Source organism: Glycine soja, chromosome 6 (assembly GCF_004193775.1).
Source record: "Glycine soja cultivar W05 chromosome 6, ASM419377v2, whole genome shotgun sequence".
Lineage (NCBI taxonomy): Eukaryota > Viridiplantae > Streptophyta > Magnoliopsida > Fabales > Fabaceae > Glycine > Glycine soja.
The window spans coordinates 11,566,214-11,588,518 of NC_041007.1; the positions used below are offsets into that span (position 1 = coordinate 11,566,214).

At 33.7% G+C, this 22,305-nt stretch overlaps 3 protein-coding genes across 4 annotated transcripts; 2 read left to right on the forward strand and 1 right to left on the reverse strand.

The window, feature by feature from the left end:
* Positions 1 to 306: 306 nt before the first annotated feature.
* Positions 307 to 5,458, forward strand: LOC114415667. Its single transcript, XM_028380472.1, has 3 exons — positions 307 to 1,154; positions 1,767 to 2,039; positions 4,799 to 5,458. The coding sequence occupies exons 1-3, from the start codon at positions 678 to 680 to the stop codon at positions 5,066 to 5,068; spliced, it is 1,020 nt and encodes a 339-aa protein (XP_028236273.1). The 5' UTR covers positions 307 to 677; the 3' UTR covers positions 5,069 to 5,458.
* A 2,595-nt stretch (positions 5,459 to 8,053) lies between these two features.
* Positions 8,054 to 12,748, forward strand: LOC114415669 (probable inactive receptor kinase At5g58300). Of its 2 annotated transcripts, XM_028380475.1 has the most exons (4): positions 8,054 to 8,203; positions 8,382 to 8,437; positions 9,815 to 11,227; positions 11,837 to 12,748. In XM_028380475.1, exons 3-4 carry the CDS (start codon positions 9,928 to 9,930, stop codon positions 12,463 to 12,465), a joined length of 1,929 nt encoding a protein of 642 aa, XP_028236276.1. In that variant the 5' UTR covers positions 8,054 to 8,203; positions 8,382 to 8,437; positions 9,815 to 9,927; the 3' UTR covers positions 12,466 to 12,748. The 2 variants fall into 2 exon arrangements, with proteins under 2 accessions (XP_028236276.1, XP_028236275.1); XM_028380474.1 differs by lacking the exons at positions 8,054 to 8,203; positions 8,382 to 8,437 and adding an exon at positions 9,260 to 9,431.
* Positions 12,749 to 16,658: 3,910 nt separating this feature from the next.
* LOC114415670 (methylesterase 17-like) lies at positions 16,659 to 20,156 on the reverse strand. Its single transcript, XM_028380476.1, has 4 exons — positions 19,787 to 20,156; positions 19,347 to 19,487; positions 17,819 to 17,953; positions 16,659 to 17,104 (listed from the first exon to the last, which is right to left on the reverse strand). Exons 1-4 carry the CDS (start codon positions 20,045 to 20,047, stop codon positions 16,811 to 16,813), a joined length of 831 nt encoding a protein of 276 aa, XP_028236277.1. The 5' UTR covers positions 20,048 to 20,156; the 3' UTR covers positions 16,659 to 16,810.
* Between the last annotated feature and the right edge of the window lie 2,149 nt (positions 20,157 to 22,305).

Below are 22,305 nucleotides of genomic sequence, written 5' to 3' on the forward strand. Positions count from 1 at the left end.
GGCAATAGTTAGTTGGGTTCTTAAATGAATATAATTCCCACAACTTCCATACACAAATGAAATAAATTCTTTCAATTCCAAAGTGCAAACGTAGTTAACAGAGGATGAGAGCATTTAGCACGACAAAAATATGAAATAGTTAGTTGGCTTTCTACAATCAAATTAGTATGCTCAAGCTCAACAATAGTTAGCAGGTTGCCTGGACTTAGATAAAAAGAACATAAAGTCAATCAGAGTGTAATTTATTTTTGCATTGGTATTTTATCATGCATGGTTGACTACAAAATTAAGTTAGATCATCACAAGATTTAGTAGTTTATTAAATTAAAAGCTTACAGTTTCTTTTGTAATATGAAGTTACTTAGGAACTAGTCCAAGAGATCAGTGAAAAATAATTACTACTTCAAATCTAATTAATTGGTTACCAGTAAAAAAAAATATTTAAACTAAGTTACAGTCCCACAGTAGAAATGCACGATTACGAAATAGTTCCGTCTTCCTCTGCACGTTTTCTTCCAGCTTCATTCATGACCATTGACTGAAGTTATTAGTAGCTGTTAACGGGTTGGGTCGGGTCGCGAAGCCGGGGATGTTGGTTAGATAGAAAGGGTTGACCCGACAGAAGTGGCGTTGTGAAGTGCACTGCGTTTGCCTTTGCGTTTAATTGAAGATCAGAAATGCAAATGTCAAGATTCACCCAATTCCGAGCTCTACTCCGCGGCACCACCAGCCACCAGCGCTCCCCTCTCCGCCACCCCGCCGTCGCCGATTCTTCATTTGCATCAAAACCCTCAGTCTCTAATGCCTCCGCGTTCCGCCCCTCTTCGCCGGTGTTCCACCCGCAACAACGCCTCGGCAATAGCACCTTTCGATTCTTCTCCTCCAATTTCGACAAAGGATTTGCGCAGAAGGTGTTTGATAAGCCTGCGGCAGCAGTGACTTCGGCCTTTTCGCGGTACCGCGAGGCAATTGGGTTGCAAATCGAGGCGTTCTTCAAGAGGAATACTCTGTTTCTTTGGGGCGCCGGTGGAGTTGTGCTCTGCGCCGTTCTATGGAGGATCCTTTTCGGGATCGCCAACCTCTTCGTTGGACTCTCCGAAGGCATGGCTAAGTATGGCTTCCTTGCCCTTTCATCTGCTATCGTTGCTTTTACTGTAAGTTAACTTCTTTCACATGCTCTAGGCTACCTCAATTATTGTTATTGTTCAATACAAACTCAAGGGGGCGTTGGTAGGGAATAAGTTTTTTAATGCCCAGGAATAAGTTTTTTGCAAACCAGTAAAATCTGTTTGATTGACCATCGAAAATATTTAGACTAGTTTCTTAGGAATTGAAGAGTTACTAGATATTTTTATCAGTTATTTTAATTATTTATCACATCACATTAATGAGAGTAACATGATAATTTTATCGTAGTAAAAGAAAAATTTAACTCACGAAGTAAGATTCACAACTCCCCATGGAAAATTTTGTAGGAAACTTGTTAAAAAATGTTCCCTGAAAACATTGTTTCCCAGAAATCTTATTTTCTTAAAATGGATATCAAACATGGGAAACTAAGATTCCCAGAAAACTCAAAACTTCTCCCCTACCAAATGCCTCCCTAGAGTTAAGAGTATAAATAGCAGCTTAATCTTCATTTTGATGAATAATGCATTGCTCATTTGAGATTGAAAGTGCTGCTGCTGGTGGAACTTGTGATGAATGAATGAATGAATGGTGTATGGGATGGAGCATTGTCTAATTATATGTGTTGTGTCTTTTAGGGCTTGTATATTCGCACGAGGCTCACAATCAACCCGGATAAAGTTTATAGAATGGCCATGACAAAACTTAACACGTCAGCTGGGATTCTTGAAGTTATGGGTGCTCCTCTTTCTGGAACTGATTTGAGAGCATATATCATGTCAGGGGGTGGGCTCACTGTAAAGAAGTTCAAGCCAAGTGTTAGAAGCCGACGGTGTTTTCTAATTTTCCCCATAAGAGGGTCTGAGAAAAAGGGTCTAGTCAGTGTTGAAGTCAAGAAAAAGAAGGGTCAGGTAAATCAACTCACCCCGGTTTATGTTAGTGAATCGCCCAATAAAATTTGTTAGTCTTAGGTTAACATTTGCTGTTTCTCTTATCTGTCTCAACATCATTACTAACATTGTTGATTTAGGTACATTTTGTTGTTCCATGTCTTGATAATTGTTACTTATACCCAAGGCTGTTTTTATGGAAAATTACATACATATCTTGTGATTGGTATTTCCACCTTCATCTGGGTGGTATGATATATCTTTTCAAAATTGTGTCCTCTTAAAATAACCATATCAGGTTTCGTTCAGTCTATGAATGCTGATGATAAACTTCCCAACCCAAGATCTATGTAAGCGACCAAATACAAGCATACAATATATCTCGCTTTGAGCATGTCAGCATGTATAGAGAATCTCAGCTTCTAACATTTTTACATAGAGTTTTTACTTTTATTTTTCATATTGTAAATCAATAGACTGATACAATTGTTACTACTGTAAATAAGGGGTTCTTTTCTGTATGTCCTCACAGGAAGATATATATATATGTATATATATATATATATATATATATATATATATATATGTATATGTATGTATGTATGTATGTATGTATGTATTTAGGTGGTTTATTTTGCAAAAATTGGCTTGTTGTGGATGAGTATGATGCTGCATATTATAATAATATTATATGCTTTAGTGAACATACCATTGAACTAGATCTTTAAGGTTATGTGCAATCTATGCTACTTTTTGGCACATTTGGTTGGAGGCTTGGAGCATAATGCTCATGTTTGGAGGGGGTTTTCTTTGACACTGCAGTTGATTAGAGCTTCACTAGGCATTTAGCTTCTAATTTGGTGTAAAGCAGGTTTTGTTTGAAGGAATTTACCTAACAGGTATATGTGTGTGTCTGTGTACACCAGCAACCAAGCCTTTTCCCACTAGGTGGGGTTGGCTACATACTTTGTTTTTTTGTTTTCCTTTTTAGCTAAGGAGGATTCCTTGTAATTTAGTTCTCTGTCTTTATAAACTTCTTTTATATCCAAAACAAAAAAGCATAGCAGTACTGCAGTAGTATGGTTGGTGGCAGGCAACTTGCCCCACATAGCATAGGGATAGCAGACGAGTTTGCTGCACAAGGATGCCATGCGTTTTCGGTTGCTCTATTCTCTAATTAATATCTCAATTAGGATGGATTCATGAAGAAATAAGTGGATTTGTTATTAATGAGAAAAGAAAACATGCTTTAAACCTGAATCTTGCATTACGGGCAGAAAGAGGGGAATCTGGTGTTCATCAAATCACCCGGAGCTGAGAAGTAACACTGACATATTTAGATATCTCTACAACTATCATGATGTAGGCCATTTTGGGTTGTAAATAGGACTTGCTTCAATTTTTTCGGTACATATATGTCATGATGTTTCTAAATAAGTGAGAGCAGAGCAGAAGTTAAATGAAAATTAAAGCTTTGAAGTGTACACTAAAAGACTCAACTGCGACTAGATTTCTATTTTGAAGTTACATTCAAAAGGGTTCAAATGCAATGAATGATTTCTGATTTCTATGGATTGGTTGATTGTTTTTTAAGTATATCTCACTTCTCCTACCAGGAAATTACTACTGATGTGAACGTTTCTGTTGATCTTTGCTTGTTGTGATTGTGACATTTTCATGGTACAAAATTAAATTCAACAGCTACTATTTTGTGGTTATTAAATCCTATTTATGGTTGAATGATTAGGATGGACGAAACAGTGTTTAATTCTAATCTAAAATTGTTTCTGAACTGAGTACAGTCTAATTCTTTGAAGCTAAATGCACGCTCTAGATATTTCCCAAGAAGTTAGCTATATGTGCAAATAACAACATGGGTTTGTTTCCATCTATGTTCCCCAAGTTACTTTAGGGTAGGTTTAGGTAGTTGATATCTGATCTTCAGTATATCTTAGTTCTCTTTTCATTTCTGAAGTAGGATTGTGCTTGGCCTAAGAATATGAACTGAAACCAATAAGCTTATTTATCTGCTCTGTTTATATAGAGAAAATGAAAAGCTAGCATGGGCTGGTAATGGCTGCACTCATAATTTAGGATTGACTTAAAGGACTTTGACAGTCCTCCTTCCAGGGAAAGATACCTTTTTTAAGCATCTAACAAGGCATTTGTTTTCTGATTGAGGAATTTCGTCCCCCCCTACTTTAAATCTCTTCTGCATGCATGATGATATCCTTCTGGCTTCTACTGATGATAGTCGTGCAATGTCCATTTTTTTTAGTACGATTAAGATATATAATTATGTTATTTTAGTTCTTCCCTTCAATTCAAATTGAAAAACTTATCTAAATCAAGTATATTTTAGCTTCAGCGTTTATTTTTAATTTATTTTCTTATTATGATAATAGTTTTTTTTTTAAGTGATGCTAGTGATTATTAAAACAGAGAAAATCTACCAATTATAGAATTTGAAAGGCTGCATGACATTTTGTAGTGTTCAACTTTGACTCCCCTTTCAACTGGGTTCTTCTGGTTTCATCCTCCTATGTAGTTACTTATATTTGTACCCATCTCTTTTCTAAGTACTAACAAGATATCAACAGATAGAACTTTTGTTTTGTTTTCTGCTTAACAAAACTATCCCTTTTCCTTCCCCCTATAATTGTTATGGTGGAATTATTAGCAAGAATTAGTCTGAAGAGAAACATAAACGTAAAATGTAAAGAGTTAATTGGTGCTTCAGGGTTTGCTTACTTAGCCTTTACCGTTATGTTCATATGCAGTATGATATGAAGCTGCTGGCTGTTGATGTTCCCATGGCTTCTGGTCCAGACCAGCGGTTGTTTCTAATTGGGGATGAAGAAGAGTACAGGGTCGGTGGGGGGCTAATATCTGATCTTAGAGACCCAGTAGTGAGAGCAATGGCAGCAACCAAGGAATTTGATGATCTTGATGAGATTGAGGAAGAGGAAGATGCTGAAAGAGAACGTCAAGAGACTGAAAGAAAGGAGCGTGAAGAGATTGAAAAGCTGGAAAAGAGTAGTGGCACCTAGTGGATAGGCTTTCGAGATGTTTCTCTTGTGATTTATTCTCTTGTTGATTACAGGACGTTGATGTTGTTTAAACACAATTTGTTTTGTATCAGTTTCGAGTTTTCCCTAGATTTAGAAACCCTTGTACCACAAATGGCCAAGTTTATCTGAAAATAAAGCTGACAGGGATCAACGTGCATTGGAATGGACTCGGCGTTTGTTGGTTTCGATGTTGCCTTGTCTCAAGTGGATTATCCTTGTCTACGATATAGTTACTATCTGCCACGGTTGTATGTCATTTCAGGGACCTAAATTTTGACCCACCTGCCCCCTTCCCCTTCCCCTTGAATGGAAAGTTGTTTCTAGTATTCTTCTAGTTTCCTCCAATTTTCAAAGGATTCTCAGTGTGCCTGTTTGGTGTCTCTTTACAAGTTACAGACTTGCATCTACTGCTAAAATTCTAAAGTAAAACGAATAGGTGCTCAAACCAGTTCGGTTGCAGCGTTAAAAATGTAGCTCACATTTAGAATGCTACAACCTATGTTTCGGTGTAAGGCAAGAAAATAGTAAAAGAATTTTTTTGAAAAGTTGGTGACTTTTATAATAAGTATCTTATTTATATGATTTTTTTTATTAATTGATGTTATAAAAAGTTTTATATTGATAATACATGCTTATTAAACTTTATACTTTTTTTTGTTTCATATCTATTCATGTCTGACTTATTCATTTTGTTTCAAAACTTGATGTTTTGTCAACAAAAAAAAAAACTAAACTATAGACCTAATGAATACTCCACTACTATTCAGAATAAAAAGAATTGATGTTACATTGCAATTTATGATTTAGTAGGAAGTTAAAAAAATATGAAAATATGAAATGCAAATTAAGATTTAGTTGGAAGAAGACTAAATAAAGGTATTTTAGACCAAATACTTAATATATGTCAATTAATTATTTCTTAATTTTATGCATTAACTTTAAATATCCCCTTAAAAAAGAACTTTAAATATCAAAAATTGAACACAAAAGAAAACTTTAAATATCAATAGATATGAAATAAAGCGAATGATGAGCAACAGCTTCATAGGGACAACGCATAAAAAAAACTTCATAGGGGCATGTACATTGAATGACCGTTTTGTTAGGAATTGAAGAATTTAAGAGAGCCCAGCCTTTCCAGTGTGTGTGATTGTTCAAATATTCCGTACACCACTGCCACCGCGTCTGAAATGGAAGTAAAAAATGGACTAGTCAAGTTGCTTTTGATTCATGTGAAAGGGATTTCATGCCCAATTATTCAAATTCCAAATAGTGGTCTCATAGCTATATTATATGTGAAAGGGATTCATGCCCCTCAACTATCTGTCGAGCCTCACATCCCTTCTTGAAATTCCGTTTTAAAAATTATTGCTCTTCAGATATTTGAACACATATAACAATGCCAGGGTTAAGTATTAAGCATTAGCATGGTAATGCTCAATAGATAATCAGGAACTGATTGGATAAATCAAAATTTTCTATAGAAAAGTGTTAATTAGTTTCACTTTCTCACTTTTACAAGACAGGTGTCTGACTCATCATGAGAAACTTTTTGAGATATCATCTTTTCAATAAAATAAACTACGAGGGTAACATTGAACTTCCAAAAACATATCATCACTAATTTTTTTGTTTTTTCCCATGAAATACAGGTAATTTTTATGTGATTTATTCGAGTAGAATAAGATTATTGTAGGTGACAAATTTTTTTCTTTCAAATATTAAAATGGTTACATACTTTAAATTCAAACTCAAATCCCTAATTAAACTAGTATAATTTCATGCTAGTTTGATCGACAAGCTATAAATTGTTAATATCATCACTATCGTGATACATGCAATGTAAAAATTGCTGCTTAATTATCAAAAACCTCTCTTAATTATCCAATTATTCAAATTCCAAATAGAGATGTGTCAACGGTGATTCATGTTGATACGATGAGTTATGAGTGACAGCCTACCTATAGCTAAAATAGCATTAACATTAGTGTGGAAGGGAGAAAAAGGATTTCAAATGGTTCTGTAACAGCCAACTACCTTCTTCGTGTTTTTATGAATAACTCATTGCACGGTTGGCCCCATAATAGTCAAGTCCCTCTCACAAACACAGCCAATATGTGCCAATTTTAAATGTTTGGTTTCTGTTCAACACCTTTATCCTATTCCTAGTTCATGAATTACTTCTCTGTTGTCAAACCATAATACAATACACTTTGGAAGATGACAAATAAGTAATCATCAAAATACTCATAATCAATGGGCAGTAATGAATTTTAGCTGAGCTCATTCCCCTCATTAATACTTTATCATGGCCTATACGATAATTAGTAGTGTGCAATGCTAAAGTGGTCACCATGGTGCCCCTATTGTTTTAATTAGTTAATTCTCATGGGGGACCATTATGATGGATTTTGATGTTGAATAAGAATTCAAAACATGCTATTATGTCAATCATTTTCCCCTTTATGAACCTGTAATTACAACTTCACAAAAGGTTTACAACTCAATCATAACCATTAGGGGCAATCCTTGGTGCTAGTTTTGACAAAGAGTATTAATGGCTCATACCCCTTGCCAAAAAAAAATTGTCCCCTATAGTTGGAGTTGGAGTACTCTGAAAGTTTGGACTGTAGATAGAAAATAGAAGAATTTAATATCTCAGTCTTGTTGAGTGAGGGTAATAATGATGCAGCAGTGAGATTTTTTAAAGTACTCTACTATACGGTTCTTCAGTGGTTTACTCACACATGTCAGCAAATCCTTATTTATGCTCCTGTCGCCAGGGTACTTCTTTTCATACTATTAGATCTACACAATCCATGCATTGTTCCTTTTATGTTGGGCCATTTTCAACAGCAACAGGTGGATATTAATGTACTAGTACTATAGTTAGTTAGATAAAAGACTTTTCTGGTTAACTCCCTCATTATTGCTGTCATTGTAGTAGTTAGTAGGAAAGTAGTATTTTTCGGTTTTTCATCAAGACATATTCAGCTGACCCTTTCTTTTCTGTTGCTGTGTGTGAATCTCTTGAAAAGAGAAGAAATCAGATTCTTATTTTTGGTATATCTGTAATGCCAAGTCTGATGCCACCAACTTCAATTGTGCTGAGTTGTAAGTAACTTTAAGAGAAACTAAGCTCCCTCTCAATTCTGAAGTTACAAGTCATACTAGATTTTTTAAGCGCAAATTGTCAAATCCTATTGAGCTCCATTTCATACTGTGCTTTGCTTTAATAACTTGCTTTCTTTCTTCACCTCTATGATATCTCCTTGCTCATTTTTTTGTGCAGTGATGCTTCACTCTATGATGTGTTCTCAGCCTCTCAGAACTGAATTTCATGCCAAGGTAATATCTCTCACTTCCTTCAAATTCCATGTTGAATACTTGCATTCACTAACTTGGAACACTTAATTTGACAGTATCCATTATTAAAGATAGAAAAAATCCGGTTATTACTGTTGCTCATAGTTTTTAACCTTTAAGTCACCACATAACTGTTCTAGGATCCTGATCCCTATAAAGTTTTTATCCTTCTTCATAGTTAAAGTTTTAAGTCTCTTTCTGGCTATATATGTCGTACAAACTGGAGGAATTTTTCTAGTGTGAACAGTTCTGCCTTCAATTCCTTCTCTAATGACTTTGTTATTTTTAATATTTTCTTTAATTGGGATGATGGACAAATCTTTTGTTTTGTTTACTTTAAGTGGAGGAATCAGGAAGTTGTTTTTGTTGAAATGCTGATGCTATGCTAGCTTTGAGTTGTTTAAACCTGGTTCCTGGTTCCTTTAGTTACCCCTTTAATTATCCTTGGTTCCTGTGCGTGTCTAAACCTGATTCATCAAATAGTTTTCTGTACTTCGAAGTGACCTTTCTTCAGTTTTCACTGACCAGATAAGGTGGCAAAAATGAGAAATCAACACCAATGATTTATGTTGATCTTTTATAAATTATGAGAATGAGGGCTACTTTATGGAAAGAATGCTTTTCTTTATAAAGTACATTGGAGAACCAAACTTTAGCTTTTTCTTTTCCAGTTCTATTTTTCCTTGGATTCTCAGCTATCACAATGCCCTTTGTTTTCTTTTTCTTTTTTTTTTCAATTCTCCCTTCTTGGTTGTTTCTGAAACTTATAAGCACCGATGTGTGAGGCAATTTCTTTATTCTCAGTGAAAAATGCACTTTGGTCCTCCATTATTTAAAGTTCATAGACAAACCTTTGGCTTTTTACTTTTTCTTTTTAAAATGGAGGAGTCAGCATAACACTTCAAGTATTGAAAGAAAGAAAGAAAATGCCTCGACTGATGCATCTGAAAGAAGGAAGTCCCTTCCTTTCTAAATGGTAAGCATGAATGAGTCTGTGTTATTTTGTTTTATTTTTTTTTCGTTTTTTTTCTTCTTTGCAAAAGCTGCAATAGCTGATGTTTTCAGTTTTCTGCATAAACAACAAAGTTTTCATACTAAAATTCAATTTTTCAGAGATAGAAGTTAGTTCAAATTTTTGAATTCAACCCTCTATGATTTCTACATTCGTAATATGTTCTTCCTACCCCTTTCATCCTGTAAACTAATCACTTCCTGTTTGAGTGCTGCTTCAGTTTAAAAATTTAAATATCACTTATTTTAGACTAGCTCCTAGGTTCATGCAATCATGCTTATCCCAAATGTCTCCATCTGTATGAAGCTAATTTTAACTTTGAATATATTATACTTTCCTTGCTACAGGATCAGCTAACAACTTGCTCCAATTTCCAAAGCTAGACAAGGAAAGAATGAAGAACAGTTAAGCTCAGAATCTGGAACCATCACTTGCCTTGATTTTGCACCAAAATATACCCATGAAGGTGCAGTTCTCTATTGTTGCACTTGTTCTATTAGGCTCCACACTGTGTCTTTCTGGCCTAATTGTAGCTGACTTGAACTCTGACCAACAAGCTCTCTTGGAGTTTGCTTCAAGTGTCCCACATGCCCCAAGGCTCAACTGGAAGAAAGATTCTGTTTCAATTTGCACCTCATGGGTTGGTGTGACATGCAACTCAAACGGCACACGTGTCGTTGGCCTTCACCTTCCAGGAATGGGATTAATCGGTACCATTCCAGAGAACAGCATAGGAAAACTAGATGCTCTTAGGGTCCTGAGTCTTCATTCCAATGGCCTTATAGGAAGTCTTCCTTCTAACATTCTCTCCATTCCTTCACTCCAATTTGCATACCTTCAGCACAATGGCTTCTCTGGCATTATTCCTTCTCCTGTGACCCCTAAACTCATGGCATTGGACATTTCCTTTAACAACTTTTCTGGCAGCATTCCACCAGCTTTTCAGAACCTTAGAAGACTCACTTGGTTGTATCTCCAAAACAATTCTATATCTGGAGCTATTCCTGACTTCAACCTTCCAAGTCTCAAGCATTTGAACTTGAGCAATAATAACTTGAATGGCTCAATTCCAAATTCCATAAAGACATTTCCTTACACTTCTTTTGTAGGAAATTCTCTCTTATGTGGTCCACCTCTCAATCATTGCTCTACAATCTCCCCTTCTCCATCTCCTGCCACTGATTACCAGCCCCTCACTCCACCAACCACACAAAACCAAAATGCTACACACCATAAGAAAAACTTTGGCCTAGCTACTATACTTGCTCTAGTCATTGGGGTCATTGCCTTCATCTCTTTAATAGTTGTAGTGATCTGTGTGTTCTGTTTGAAGAAGAAGAAAAACAGCAAAAGCAGTGGCATACTGAAAGGAAAGGCTTCTTGTGCTGGGAAGACTGAGGTTTCAAAGAGTTTTGGGAGTGGAGTGCAAGGGGCTGAAAAGAACAAGCTCTTTTTCTTTGAAGGTTCCTCTCATAGCTTTGACCTTGAGGATTTGCTGAAGGCTTCAGCTGAAGTTCTTGGAAAAGGAAGCTATGGAACAGCATACAAGGCTGTTTTGGAGGAGGGAACAACAGTGGTAGTTAAAAGGTTGAAGGAAGTTGTGGTTGGAAAGAAGGAGTTTGAGCAGCAGTTGGAGATTGTGGGGAGAGTTGGAAGCCACCCCAATGTGATGCCCCTAAGGGCTTATTACTACTCCAAAGATGAGAAACTTCTGGTTTACAACTACATGCCAGGTGGCAGCTTGTTTTTCTTGTTGCATGGTACGTTCTACGTTATGACAAAACTCTTCTCATTTTCTTCAAAAGTAACATGTTTTATGATTTCTAGTTTTCTACATGAGCCTCAGTTTTAACTAAACTATGATGAATCAACTTTACTCAGTAGCAATCATTATTCATCAAATTCAAACAAGAACTGGAACTGGCAATGACAGTATAACCAACTTGTGTCCACGGTGTCATAGGTGATTTCATGCCAATATGATTAGATACCCCCCCTTTCCCCAACAAAGATTATAAAAGCGTTTACTTAACTCTTGATGTTAAAATAGGTCATCAATACATGTTTATACTTGCAGCAATTCAGGTAGAGTGGTAGTAAATATATTTATGTTTAATTTCTATGCACTGTCACTGCCAATCAATCAGAAATCATCATTGATTTATTATTATTATTATGACTTTTAAGATAATTATTGTAAAAGTCAACAAACTTACCATATACATTATTTACTCAACATACTTAACATTTTCGAATTATGTGTTTAATTCCTTGCTTATGTTACTGTTGGAACTAAAACTAGTTGTCACATGTACTAGTTACCAACTCCAATTGTAACAATACTATATCTTTGGTTTTCCAAACAATAGGAAACAGGGGAGCAGGAAGAACCCCACTAGACTGGGACTCCAGAGTGAAGATTTTGCTAGGAGCTGCCAAGGGAATAGCTTTCATCCACTCAGAGGGGGGTCCAAAGTTCGCACATGGCAACATCAAGTCAACAAACGTGCTCATAAACCAAGAACTCGACGGCTGCATCTCCGACGTGGGATTGCCTCCTTTAATGAACACTCCAGCAACCATGTCAAGAGCCAATGGCTACAGAGCTCCAGAAGTCACTGACTCAAAGAAGATCACTCACAAGTCCGATGTCTACAGCTTCGGGGTGCTGCTGCTAGAAATGCTGACAGGGAAGACCCCTCTGAGGTATCCTGGCTATGAGGATGTGGTTGATCTTCCAAGGTGGGTGAGGTCTGTTGTCAGAGAGGAATGGACTGCAGAAGTGTTTGATGAGGAGCTTCTGAGAGGGCAATATGTTGAAGAGGAGATGGTTCAGATGCTTCAGATTGCATTGGCATGTGTGGCTAAGGGGCCTGATCAAAGGCCTAGAATGGATCAAGTTGTTAGAATGTTGGAGGAGATTAAGCATCCTGAGTTGAAGAACTACCACAGGCAATCCTCTGAGTCTGAGTCTAATGTGCAGACACCAACACCATGATCACGATGAGATGCATTTGATGGGAGACTAATAAAATTTTCTCTGCAGAATGGGGTTTGTCATCATTAGGCTCATATTGTGTTTTGCTTGCATGCCCTCAACCAAATAAGCATGTTTCATTGTAAAATACTACTAATGATGATGTTTTTTTATTTGTGTTGGCCATAAAAGGCTTCTTTTCATGTTTCACATTATTTTGTTGCGTTATGACACTTTTAGCTATTGGCTAATTGCTATTCAGTTGGTGGAAATAATTCAAGTTTCATTTTTTTTTTCCTTTCAATTTCCTTTTATATTAAATTTTATATGGGTTGCAGATGGAAAAATAGAGGCTGCAGGAAGCAACTCCAAAAGAAGTGGACAGGTTTGTTGGGCCTGAACAAGATGAGCAGCTTTCGGATGTGGAGGCACAGCCGGAATATGACTAGAGGGTTGAGAGTGGGCCTTTTCTTCCTACACCGTATAAAAATCATTTTGCACCCCTTCTCATTTAAATTTTCGTGTGATTTCCAAAATACCCTGCATTATTTATTCCGGATCACATGTTTCGTAATTATTTTTGAATATATTACAGAATGCATTCCAGAATTATGATATTTAGTTACGGAATAGGTGTTTCAGAAAAATTACACTTGTCTGTAAGATGTTCAGAAATGTCCCTTCCATAATTATTTTAAATGTATTGCGCCCTTCCTTCCTAAACTATAGATATTTTAGTATTCTAGTTTTGTTCCACTAAAAATAAATAAAATTTTAGATATTAATTTTTTTAAAATTGTATAATATTTATGCCTTTTTTTATAATTAGCAGTATTCTAGTTGAAACTTTTAGCTTGAAAACAGGTTCTTAGTTTTTTTTTTTTAGAAATATAACAAAAAAATTTAAATAAAATAAAAATTATAAAAACATTTAAAAATTTAATGAAATAACTAAATTTAGAAAGCAAACTAACCTAGCTATATAAAAGTGCAGCCCCTTGTACAAGACATGAAAATAGTAATGCGGATACAGAAATTGACCTAGTAAAAAGATAGTTGATTGGAATGGCCTTTAAAAAAATCATTGCGATGATAATATTCAACATTTGAATGACTTTTTGTTTTTTCTTATTTACTCGTATGCTCACATCACATCTCCATGTGCCAAAAAGAAAAGATTACATAATTCTAGTATTTCCTTACATGATTTTTTATACTAGTTTCGTAAACTACCAGAAAAGTTATTATTATGGATATTAAGATAAGATAATTCAGACCATTCCATACTTATGAATGAGATTTTTTATCAACAAATATTCGCATTGTCAGTGAATGAGATTTGGATCGTAATAAGGCCTTCTCATTGCTAAACAGAATGGCCCATCCCTCACAATCGATGGCCAACATACCACATGGATTCTGGAGCTAGTGGGTCCTAAGCTGAAGGAACATAGCATCAACTCTAAAATATATCAATAATTTATGTTCAAATGCTCGTACCCTATTATCCCAGTATAACACCAAAACACCAATTCCTTTTAATCTCCTATTGACTACGATCTACGAGTAAATAATTCTCTTCTCATTTGGTGTTTACTAATATTGAGAGCTATTCATGCTTTTATGTATACCCCCCCTCAAGAAGAAGAAGAAAATGTAATAAGGTGCAATTTTGAAAAAAAAATACTTCCCGTTTTAAATTAAATATCTTTGCATTTATCTTCTCTTTTAAACTCAATCATAGTTATTCTTACATACTACTTTTGAGGTACTCTCTAAATCAATTTCTAACAATGATCGAATCATCTATTGGACGATGGAATTCAGCATACCAAGGTGATCAAATTGCCATTGGAGATCGATCTAAAAAACACCTCAAAAGTTTGTAAGAGCAATAGTAATCTTTAAAGTTTGTTTCAATTCGTTAAAAGAATGGATTATGCAAGCAGCACCTATCAATTTTAGTCACATAAATTCTCTTGCATGTGGCGTCATGCAAAGAACATGTTCTCATCACAAGGATTTTAAAGAACACATGTGGTGCATGTCATGCATAGGACGTTTAACAGAACTTGATAAGGATAGACAGTGAGATTCCCTCTATAAATCCACTGTGATGTTACATGAAATCCCAGAGACACTTTACTACTTTAGCCATTTTATATTTTCCCTTTCTCCACAAATCCACGGGATAAGGGGAAAATAGGATGGCAATTAGTTTTAGACCACTTTGTTTTCATCCACACTCCACTGTCCCCGTATCAGTCGACAGCTCATGGATGTTTCTTTTTTTTTTTTATCGAATTTGATGCTCTACTCATTTCAATTTATTCTGATTTTTTATACCACCAGAGTTTTTTCTTTTTTAACAAAACGAGAAAATGCAAATGCCTAAATTCTTCAAGTTCCTCTTTCACTTCAAAACTATATTTGTCTTAATAAGAAGTGCATCTTACTCAACTTTTTCAACTATCCATGATTAATAACTCATAATAAATAGGTCTGTACGTATTTAACAATTAAAATTTATTTAGTCATTTTTTTACAGAAAATTAGTCATGATGTTAATTGTTTGAATTTGTAAATTGGTCCGAGGTGGCCAAAAATACCGAGCCCACTCTTGAATATATAAGGGTTTCTTGGTAAATTGCTATTATAATTACAGTTGAGAACGATGAATAAAGACAGGGATACTTGTAGTTGTAGAGACTTTATGCTCAAGTTAATAGAAATTTCAACAAAGTAACAATATTTTAGGATGATGAAGATTTAACTATGAAGAGAGTTTTGGTATTTATAGGTGCGAGATGATAAGGATGGTTACCAACTAGCTAGGGAGGTTTTGTACTTGTCACCTCATCTAATTCTAAACGTGAAAGGTGGTAAGTCCTTGGATGCCTACAAGCCTCTCATTGAATTAACAGTCACAGTTGAACTTCTTTTTCCAAGTGTAGTATGTGATATTCTAGGTGATGTACTTATTACATAAAGAAATGGTGAATGCGAAACAAAATAATTTATGAAATCATGGTGAATGTCAAATAACATTGATTTCAAAAAATATGATAATATCATGATTTTAAAATACTCACCATAATTTTAAAAGCCAAATATACTAAGAGTTGGCCCAGAAATAATAATAATAATAATATAGCAGTTGGCAAGATTCAATTAATAATTTCTTAATTTGACTAACAATTCATCAAAATACTAACCGAGTCAATGACTCTTTTAAGTTTGATAGCATCTTCTATTATAATACTCTTTTTGTTTTACATAGGTCAAGAAAAACAAATAGATAAAAAAATAATTTTATAAAATTAACTTTATTTCAGCATAAATTTTGTACTCTACCATTAATATATTATAAGAAATATAAGTGAAAAAATATAATTAATATTACGTTAAAAAACTAAAATATAATTATTTTAGAATAATTTTTTCTTTGACGACAATTATAAATGAAATGTAAATTAAATAAATTAAAAGGAAAAGATACTAGTTAAATATTTAATATTTTATTAGCTAGTATTTTTCTATTCTTAATTATTTATTTTTTCTATATAAAAATCACATATATTTGATCATTCTTTTACCAAAAATAATCCTATTTTAGCCAAGTAGAATTATTATATCTCCCATTTTTTATGTAATACAAATCCTCCGAGAACTACATAGAATAATGATTCATATATTATTCATTATAATTACAAAATCAATGTAAATAGATTTTATGAATCACCAAATTGATTTCCCACGTCAAACTTTTGGGGAGCAAAGAAGGTAAAAAAAAAAAGGTTTAATTAAATTTTTATTCTTTAAATGATGAGATTTTGAATGTTTGGTTCCTAAACTATTTTTTTTAAAAAAAAAATTGATCCCTAAACTATTTAAAAAAAAATTGGTTCCTGAAATAATGTATGTCGTTAATGTCTTCTGTTAAGTGATGAATAAATTAAAAGTCACTTGTATGTCACATGCATGCCATGTAAGTTTTATTAAATAATTAAAATATTATGTTATAAAAATACAAAAAAAAAATAGAAGAGTTATTTTTGAACCTTAACACTCCAAGCACTATGAGTACAACAATCACTCATGAGGAGATTTGCGACATGGAGCATTAATTTATCATCCTCTATAATTTATAGTGATATTTATGACCACTTAAGTAGATAACTCAATACTTAAAAGAGATTATTAATGATAGAGACTATCTTTAATAGCGACAAATTCTTTAAGGATTAATTTAAAAAAATATATATAATTTAAGAATCAAAAATTCAAAATTTCCATGATCTGAGAACTAAAAACTTAATTAATCCAAAAAAAAAAAAACATATGCATGGAGGCCCCATGTCCTCAACTAGTTAATTGCATCCAATCCAACATCCAAAGCTGCAGCTTTGAGAAGCAAGCCGAAGAGGAGGAATGGGGTGGAGAAGAAGGGGCTATGGTCGCTGTCAAGTTCATACGAAGTAGATGGTGGCCACCTCTTTATCATGGCTTCCTGTTGCTCTGGCTTCACCAACTTGTCATGCCTTGTCCTTATGTACACCCGGCGCACCTTCTCCACTTCATCTCCATCTTCTCTGAATTGAGCACTCATCAGTGCCAGCAATGGCCCTGGCCTCAACAGCATTGCAGCCAATGTCGAATCCTGACCCATCATTTGCACTATTCATTCCTTACATTGGTCACAGTTAAATTGTATATGGAGCACATGCATATGATGCACATGTTCACTAATAAATTAAACAGCTTAATTAAAAGTATAAAATAATTTTATACTTTCAATCAATTAAAAATCTCAGATGATATTACTTTTAAGATATATAACTATTGTAAAATCCAACAAAGATAATAATTAAATAATAATATGTTAAGACACAAGTCAAAAGTATTTTTAAGAGTTTTTTTTATTGAAAATATAAAAAATTTCTAATAAAGAAACCATCAAAACTCTCAAAAACACTTATAATCTTGTTTCACCTAAAAATTATCGGTTAATAGTCTATTATCTCAATAAGTAAATTTCTCTCAGCTTGGGATAAGTGGAAAACTACAAACACTGGCCAGGAAAAAAAAAAAGAATATTTGCTTAAGTTGTTTTCATTTGGAAGAATAATTTTCCGTGTTTTTCATCTTTTCGCAAGAAAATTGCCATAAATGGTCCTACATATGACAAAAGCAGAGGATGAGATTAACGATTGGGCAAAGCATGTCATGTGGGGTACCCTACGCCCTAATAATTCCCAGAGAAAGTGACAAACTGTTAAACAGGTTTTTTGGCACTGCATGCAACATAGCATAGCATTAGCATGTCCTTTTTATTTCTTTTGTAGTGAGAAATAATTATACAGTATTTGTGTACCTCGTGAGGGCTCAAAGGATAGATGATTTTGCGTTGAAATTCTTTCTTCACCAAAGCGCTGGTTGGAGGCTTATCATGTCCCAATCCAAATCCTAGCTCGTACACATCCCCATACTCGGATAAATCAGGCACACCCTGCTTCATACAAACCAGAAAAAAAAAAAAAAAAAAAACTTTATATTATATCTATTATTTACCACTGGCACAGAAAAACCAGCTACTCTACTACTGTCATAATTCTAGTCTAATAAATTGGGTCGTGAATTTTTTGTTACTAGTTTTCAATGATTAGTGGTACATTGAACACAGTGAAAATTTGCTGCTGCTATTTATTACCTCCTGAGGACAAAGTAGATCTGTGGAATAGACAGGGTTGTCGGATTGAAGGAACGAAAAGAAAGCAAAGAGATTTGACCATTTCTATTGTCTCCAAACAAAGATTGGTTACAAAGATTAATTTAAGGATTGCTATATTATAGGAGTTTAGATGACACACAATTATTGATGATGATAATTGATCAACCAAACTAGATAGTTAGAAGAGAAACTTTATTGAAGTTGCTATAATAATTTTAAATAAAGACAATTTAGCTTTGTTCGGACACATTCTAGTTCTAGGCTTTTAGGAGATTGGGTTAGCATTAGATTTCTTTTTCATCATTTTTCAGAATTAAATAATAATTCTATATAATATAAAATAAACCATGAACACCACAGATCAGAATGCCTGCCCATTTTACTGACCATTATTAAATACAACTAGTTTGTTGTCAAAGTCTGAAAAAGTGGTAAGCTGAGTAGAAAAGGCCATTATTGACTAAATTGATGACTACTTTAATAAGGTTAAAAAAAAGAATTGTGTCCTATTCCTATACAAAGGGGGATAACATGAATAGAGAAATGAATGGAATTCCCTATTAAAAAAAGAAAAAACAAACAAACTCAGCTATTGCATAACAGCTGCAGGTTTGTTTGCTTGTGGTGCTATTCTTGAGGAAAATTTTGGAGTAGGTGGAAGCATAATTTAGTGAGCCTCAGAGTTGGCTAAGAACTATAATCTGTTTGTGAAGACAGTTGGCAACCAATTATTTCGACGGAGAGAGCATCAGCATCATCCTTGCTGGAAATTAAGCCTTGAAGATTCCAGACACTGAACTAACAATAACAATGGAAGCCAATACAGAAATATAAGAAGATTGGTCTATTAGTGAAGAAAGGAGGGAAGGAGAAAGAAGTCGCAAGGCTCAAATTTTTTGGTTAACAAAAAATAACAATACTAACAACTAATATTTACCGATATAAAAACAAATGGACCCAATACACATCACAGTCATATCTTATCCTATATCTATCTCTAGTCCCAACTTTATGGCACTCCCTTAATTATGATATTACCAAACTGTCAAATTTCAAAGAAGAAGCATGCAGGGCAGAATGAATTCAAATAATCTTGTTACTGGCAAAGTAACACAAACAAAGAATAAGAACAAATTAACAAAAGAGTTAGTGAAAAGGAAAGGAGTCTCACATCTTTATGATCTTGATCGGTCAAGAAACCGAACTTGAGCATAGTTGCTGCCACATAAACAGCTAAACGGATCTTGTTTGCAAACTTGTGACAGGCCTGAGTAATGCTCAACCCTCCAGCGCTGTGCCCCACCAATATAACCTATAGCAACCAAACCACATCACTGATACACGTTCAGTTTGATTTGACGTTACAACTCTACGCAATCACATATAACCGAGGTTTTAGAAAAGGTCCGAGATGGTAATTAGGACCACAACATCAAGATTTCTTAACTGTTTGTCACTGCAATTGACACCGCATTTGTTTGTGATTTGCTGCCATATCAACAAACACGACGAAATCGCAATGCTATCGCGACTGATATTTAAAATCTTGCATAAAACATAAGGTCCAGAAAGAGACAAAATTAACATATATAATACCATATATATTAGCACCTGTTCATTCTCAGGCAAATCAGACATGAAATCCATTAGTGGTTTATTGTAATCATCAAAGGATAGCACGGAATCAGCATCAGATTGATCAATTCCAGCACTTTTGAGGTCTATGCATGAGACCTTATAGCCAGAATTCTCCATAAGACACCGGATTTTGTACCAGCACCAACTTCCTCCACCTATGCCATGTACAAGCACAAAGTGCTGATTCAAGGCAACAACTCCCTCTTCCACTCTCTCAGGCATGGTCACTATCATTTTGCTTTCAACCTTGCTGGTGAGTGAGAATATATAGGATAAGAATAAATAGTACTAAAGTATGCGTTAAAGGGTCAGCAGAAGTAATGACGTTTATCTTTGTAACTTTCCTTCTTAATGTTATTCGAATATTCAGAGGTTTATATATATATATATATATTGCCTCTTGGCTTGGGGTCATTTACATTCATCATCAGAACTTTGAAAATGTCAACATTGATAGCTTACATCTGTGGTGCATAACTCAAGTTGCATAACACTGCCGTAGTTTAAATTCAATTTATTATCTTGAGAAAAAAAAATTGACTGATGTCCTAAGGATACCAGATAACAAGATCCAAATAAATAAAAACTCTATCATCATCTAATTAATTTAATTAACTAAAATAAAAAGAAAGGCATTCGTGTAGGATTTTAGCTTTGGAAATGGTGTTTCGTCCACAGGACGGCAAGAATTTTTGTTTTTTTATTTAATGCATACTAGTAAGCGTTTGATAGTGGAATCGGTCGGTCTTGACACATTTACTTCATTTGTTTTTTTTTGGCACATACATTAATTAGCCATTTTATTACGTATGTTGCTATGAGTATGAAACATTGACTTGTTTTATACCAGTTATCCATAATTTTTTTTATCAGGATATTGCTGGCCGACAATATCCTTCTTTTATTCATAAAATTTTGGCTATAGTTATACTTATAATGGACATTTGTTAGCAGATCATTTTTATTATTATTTTATAAGCGTAAAGTATTCATCAATTTACTAATAATTAATATTTCGTGATATTAAGTCTTCTCAGTTCCCTTAAACTTTAAGGAGAGTTTTACACAAAGAAAAAGACAGTCAATCAAGTTGTTCATAGTTACCATATCTCATTTTCATGCTAGTGTTCAATCTTATGATTATATCCCTTATTGTATCTCTGATTTTTATCCATGATGAAATGAAGTATCTTCCTCTCCCAAAAAAAAAAAGTCTTATCAGTCCATTTGTATATTAAAATTGCAATTTTTGTTGATTATGCCTTTCTATATATCTTTCGTGCAACAAGGTTGCTCATAAATGGAGCATTTTCTGCCTATCAAACGACAAGATTTAGCACTACTGTTAAAAAAGTATGGAAGCTTCAAATCAAGGGGAAACTAATAATTTTTTAAAAAGAAACTTTTTTCATGATTTTCAGCGACTGAAAAAACTAATTGGTTCACCATGAATGGCCAGTGCTAAGCTACACGAAAGGTCAACACCAACACAACCCGTAGCCACTACGATATTCATAATTAAGCTGAAATAGTTGAGTATTTTTTTGTTCACCGAGACAAGATAGTTTGAGTTTACAGTAAAATCGAATCTAAACTGATATTTTTTTAATTTAGTTGGCTTGATTTAGATTTTTAAAAAAGTTGGCCAATCCAAATCAAGCTAATCATACTAAAATCGAGGTGAATTGGTTCAAATTAATTACTTAAGATAAAAAAAAATTATAATTTTCAAATTTCATTTTGATATATTTTTATTTTATGTAAATGTTTATTTTACGCTAGTAGAAGATAATAAAAAAAATATAGTTTAAGCTGAAACAATCCACTTCCATACGGTTGATATTAATATTTTTTTTAATGACTAACAATATATTTATTTAATATTTAATTTTTTCTATAATAATTAATTATATATATCATTAATGTTTTACACCAAAAAAATGTTTTTACTAAAATATAACCCAAATTATATATATTGAACATGATTAAATTAAGACACTTGTTAACAATGTATATAAAGTATGAACATAAAAAGATCAAAAGAAAAGAAAAAAAATAAAAACAGAAGAAAATTTAAAGTTTTAAAGTCTAAATATATTTAGAGATTAAAAAAATAAAATTTAAAAATAAAATTTTTGGTTTGATTCATATGTAAAGCAAAACAAAAAAACAATTAATATAAAATTAATTTTTTTTCTAAAAAGTAATTGATTCAAGTGATTTTGAATTATTTTTTTTAAAAATAATCTCATATTTAAGTTTTATATATAAATAAATAAATATATTAATAAATATTTCATATCAGTAATATAATAAAAAATTATATTTTATTCACTTATCAAATCAATTTAATTGATTTAATTGATTTAATACGGCTTTCGAACTCTCAATGATTACAAGTGTTTGGCCTTCCTTACAAAACATAGGACATTAATGGTTTGAGTTTGATCCCTATATAGCTAGAGTTGTAGTCATTGGCAAGTCTTGTTACA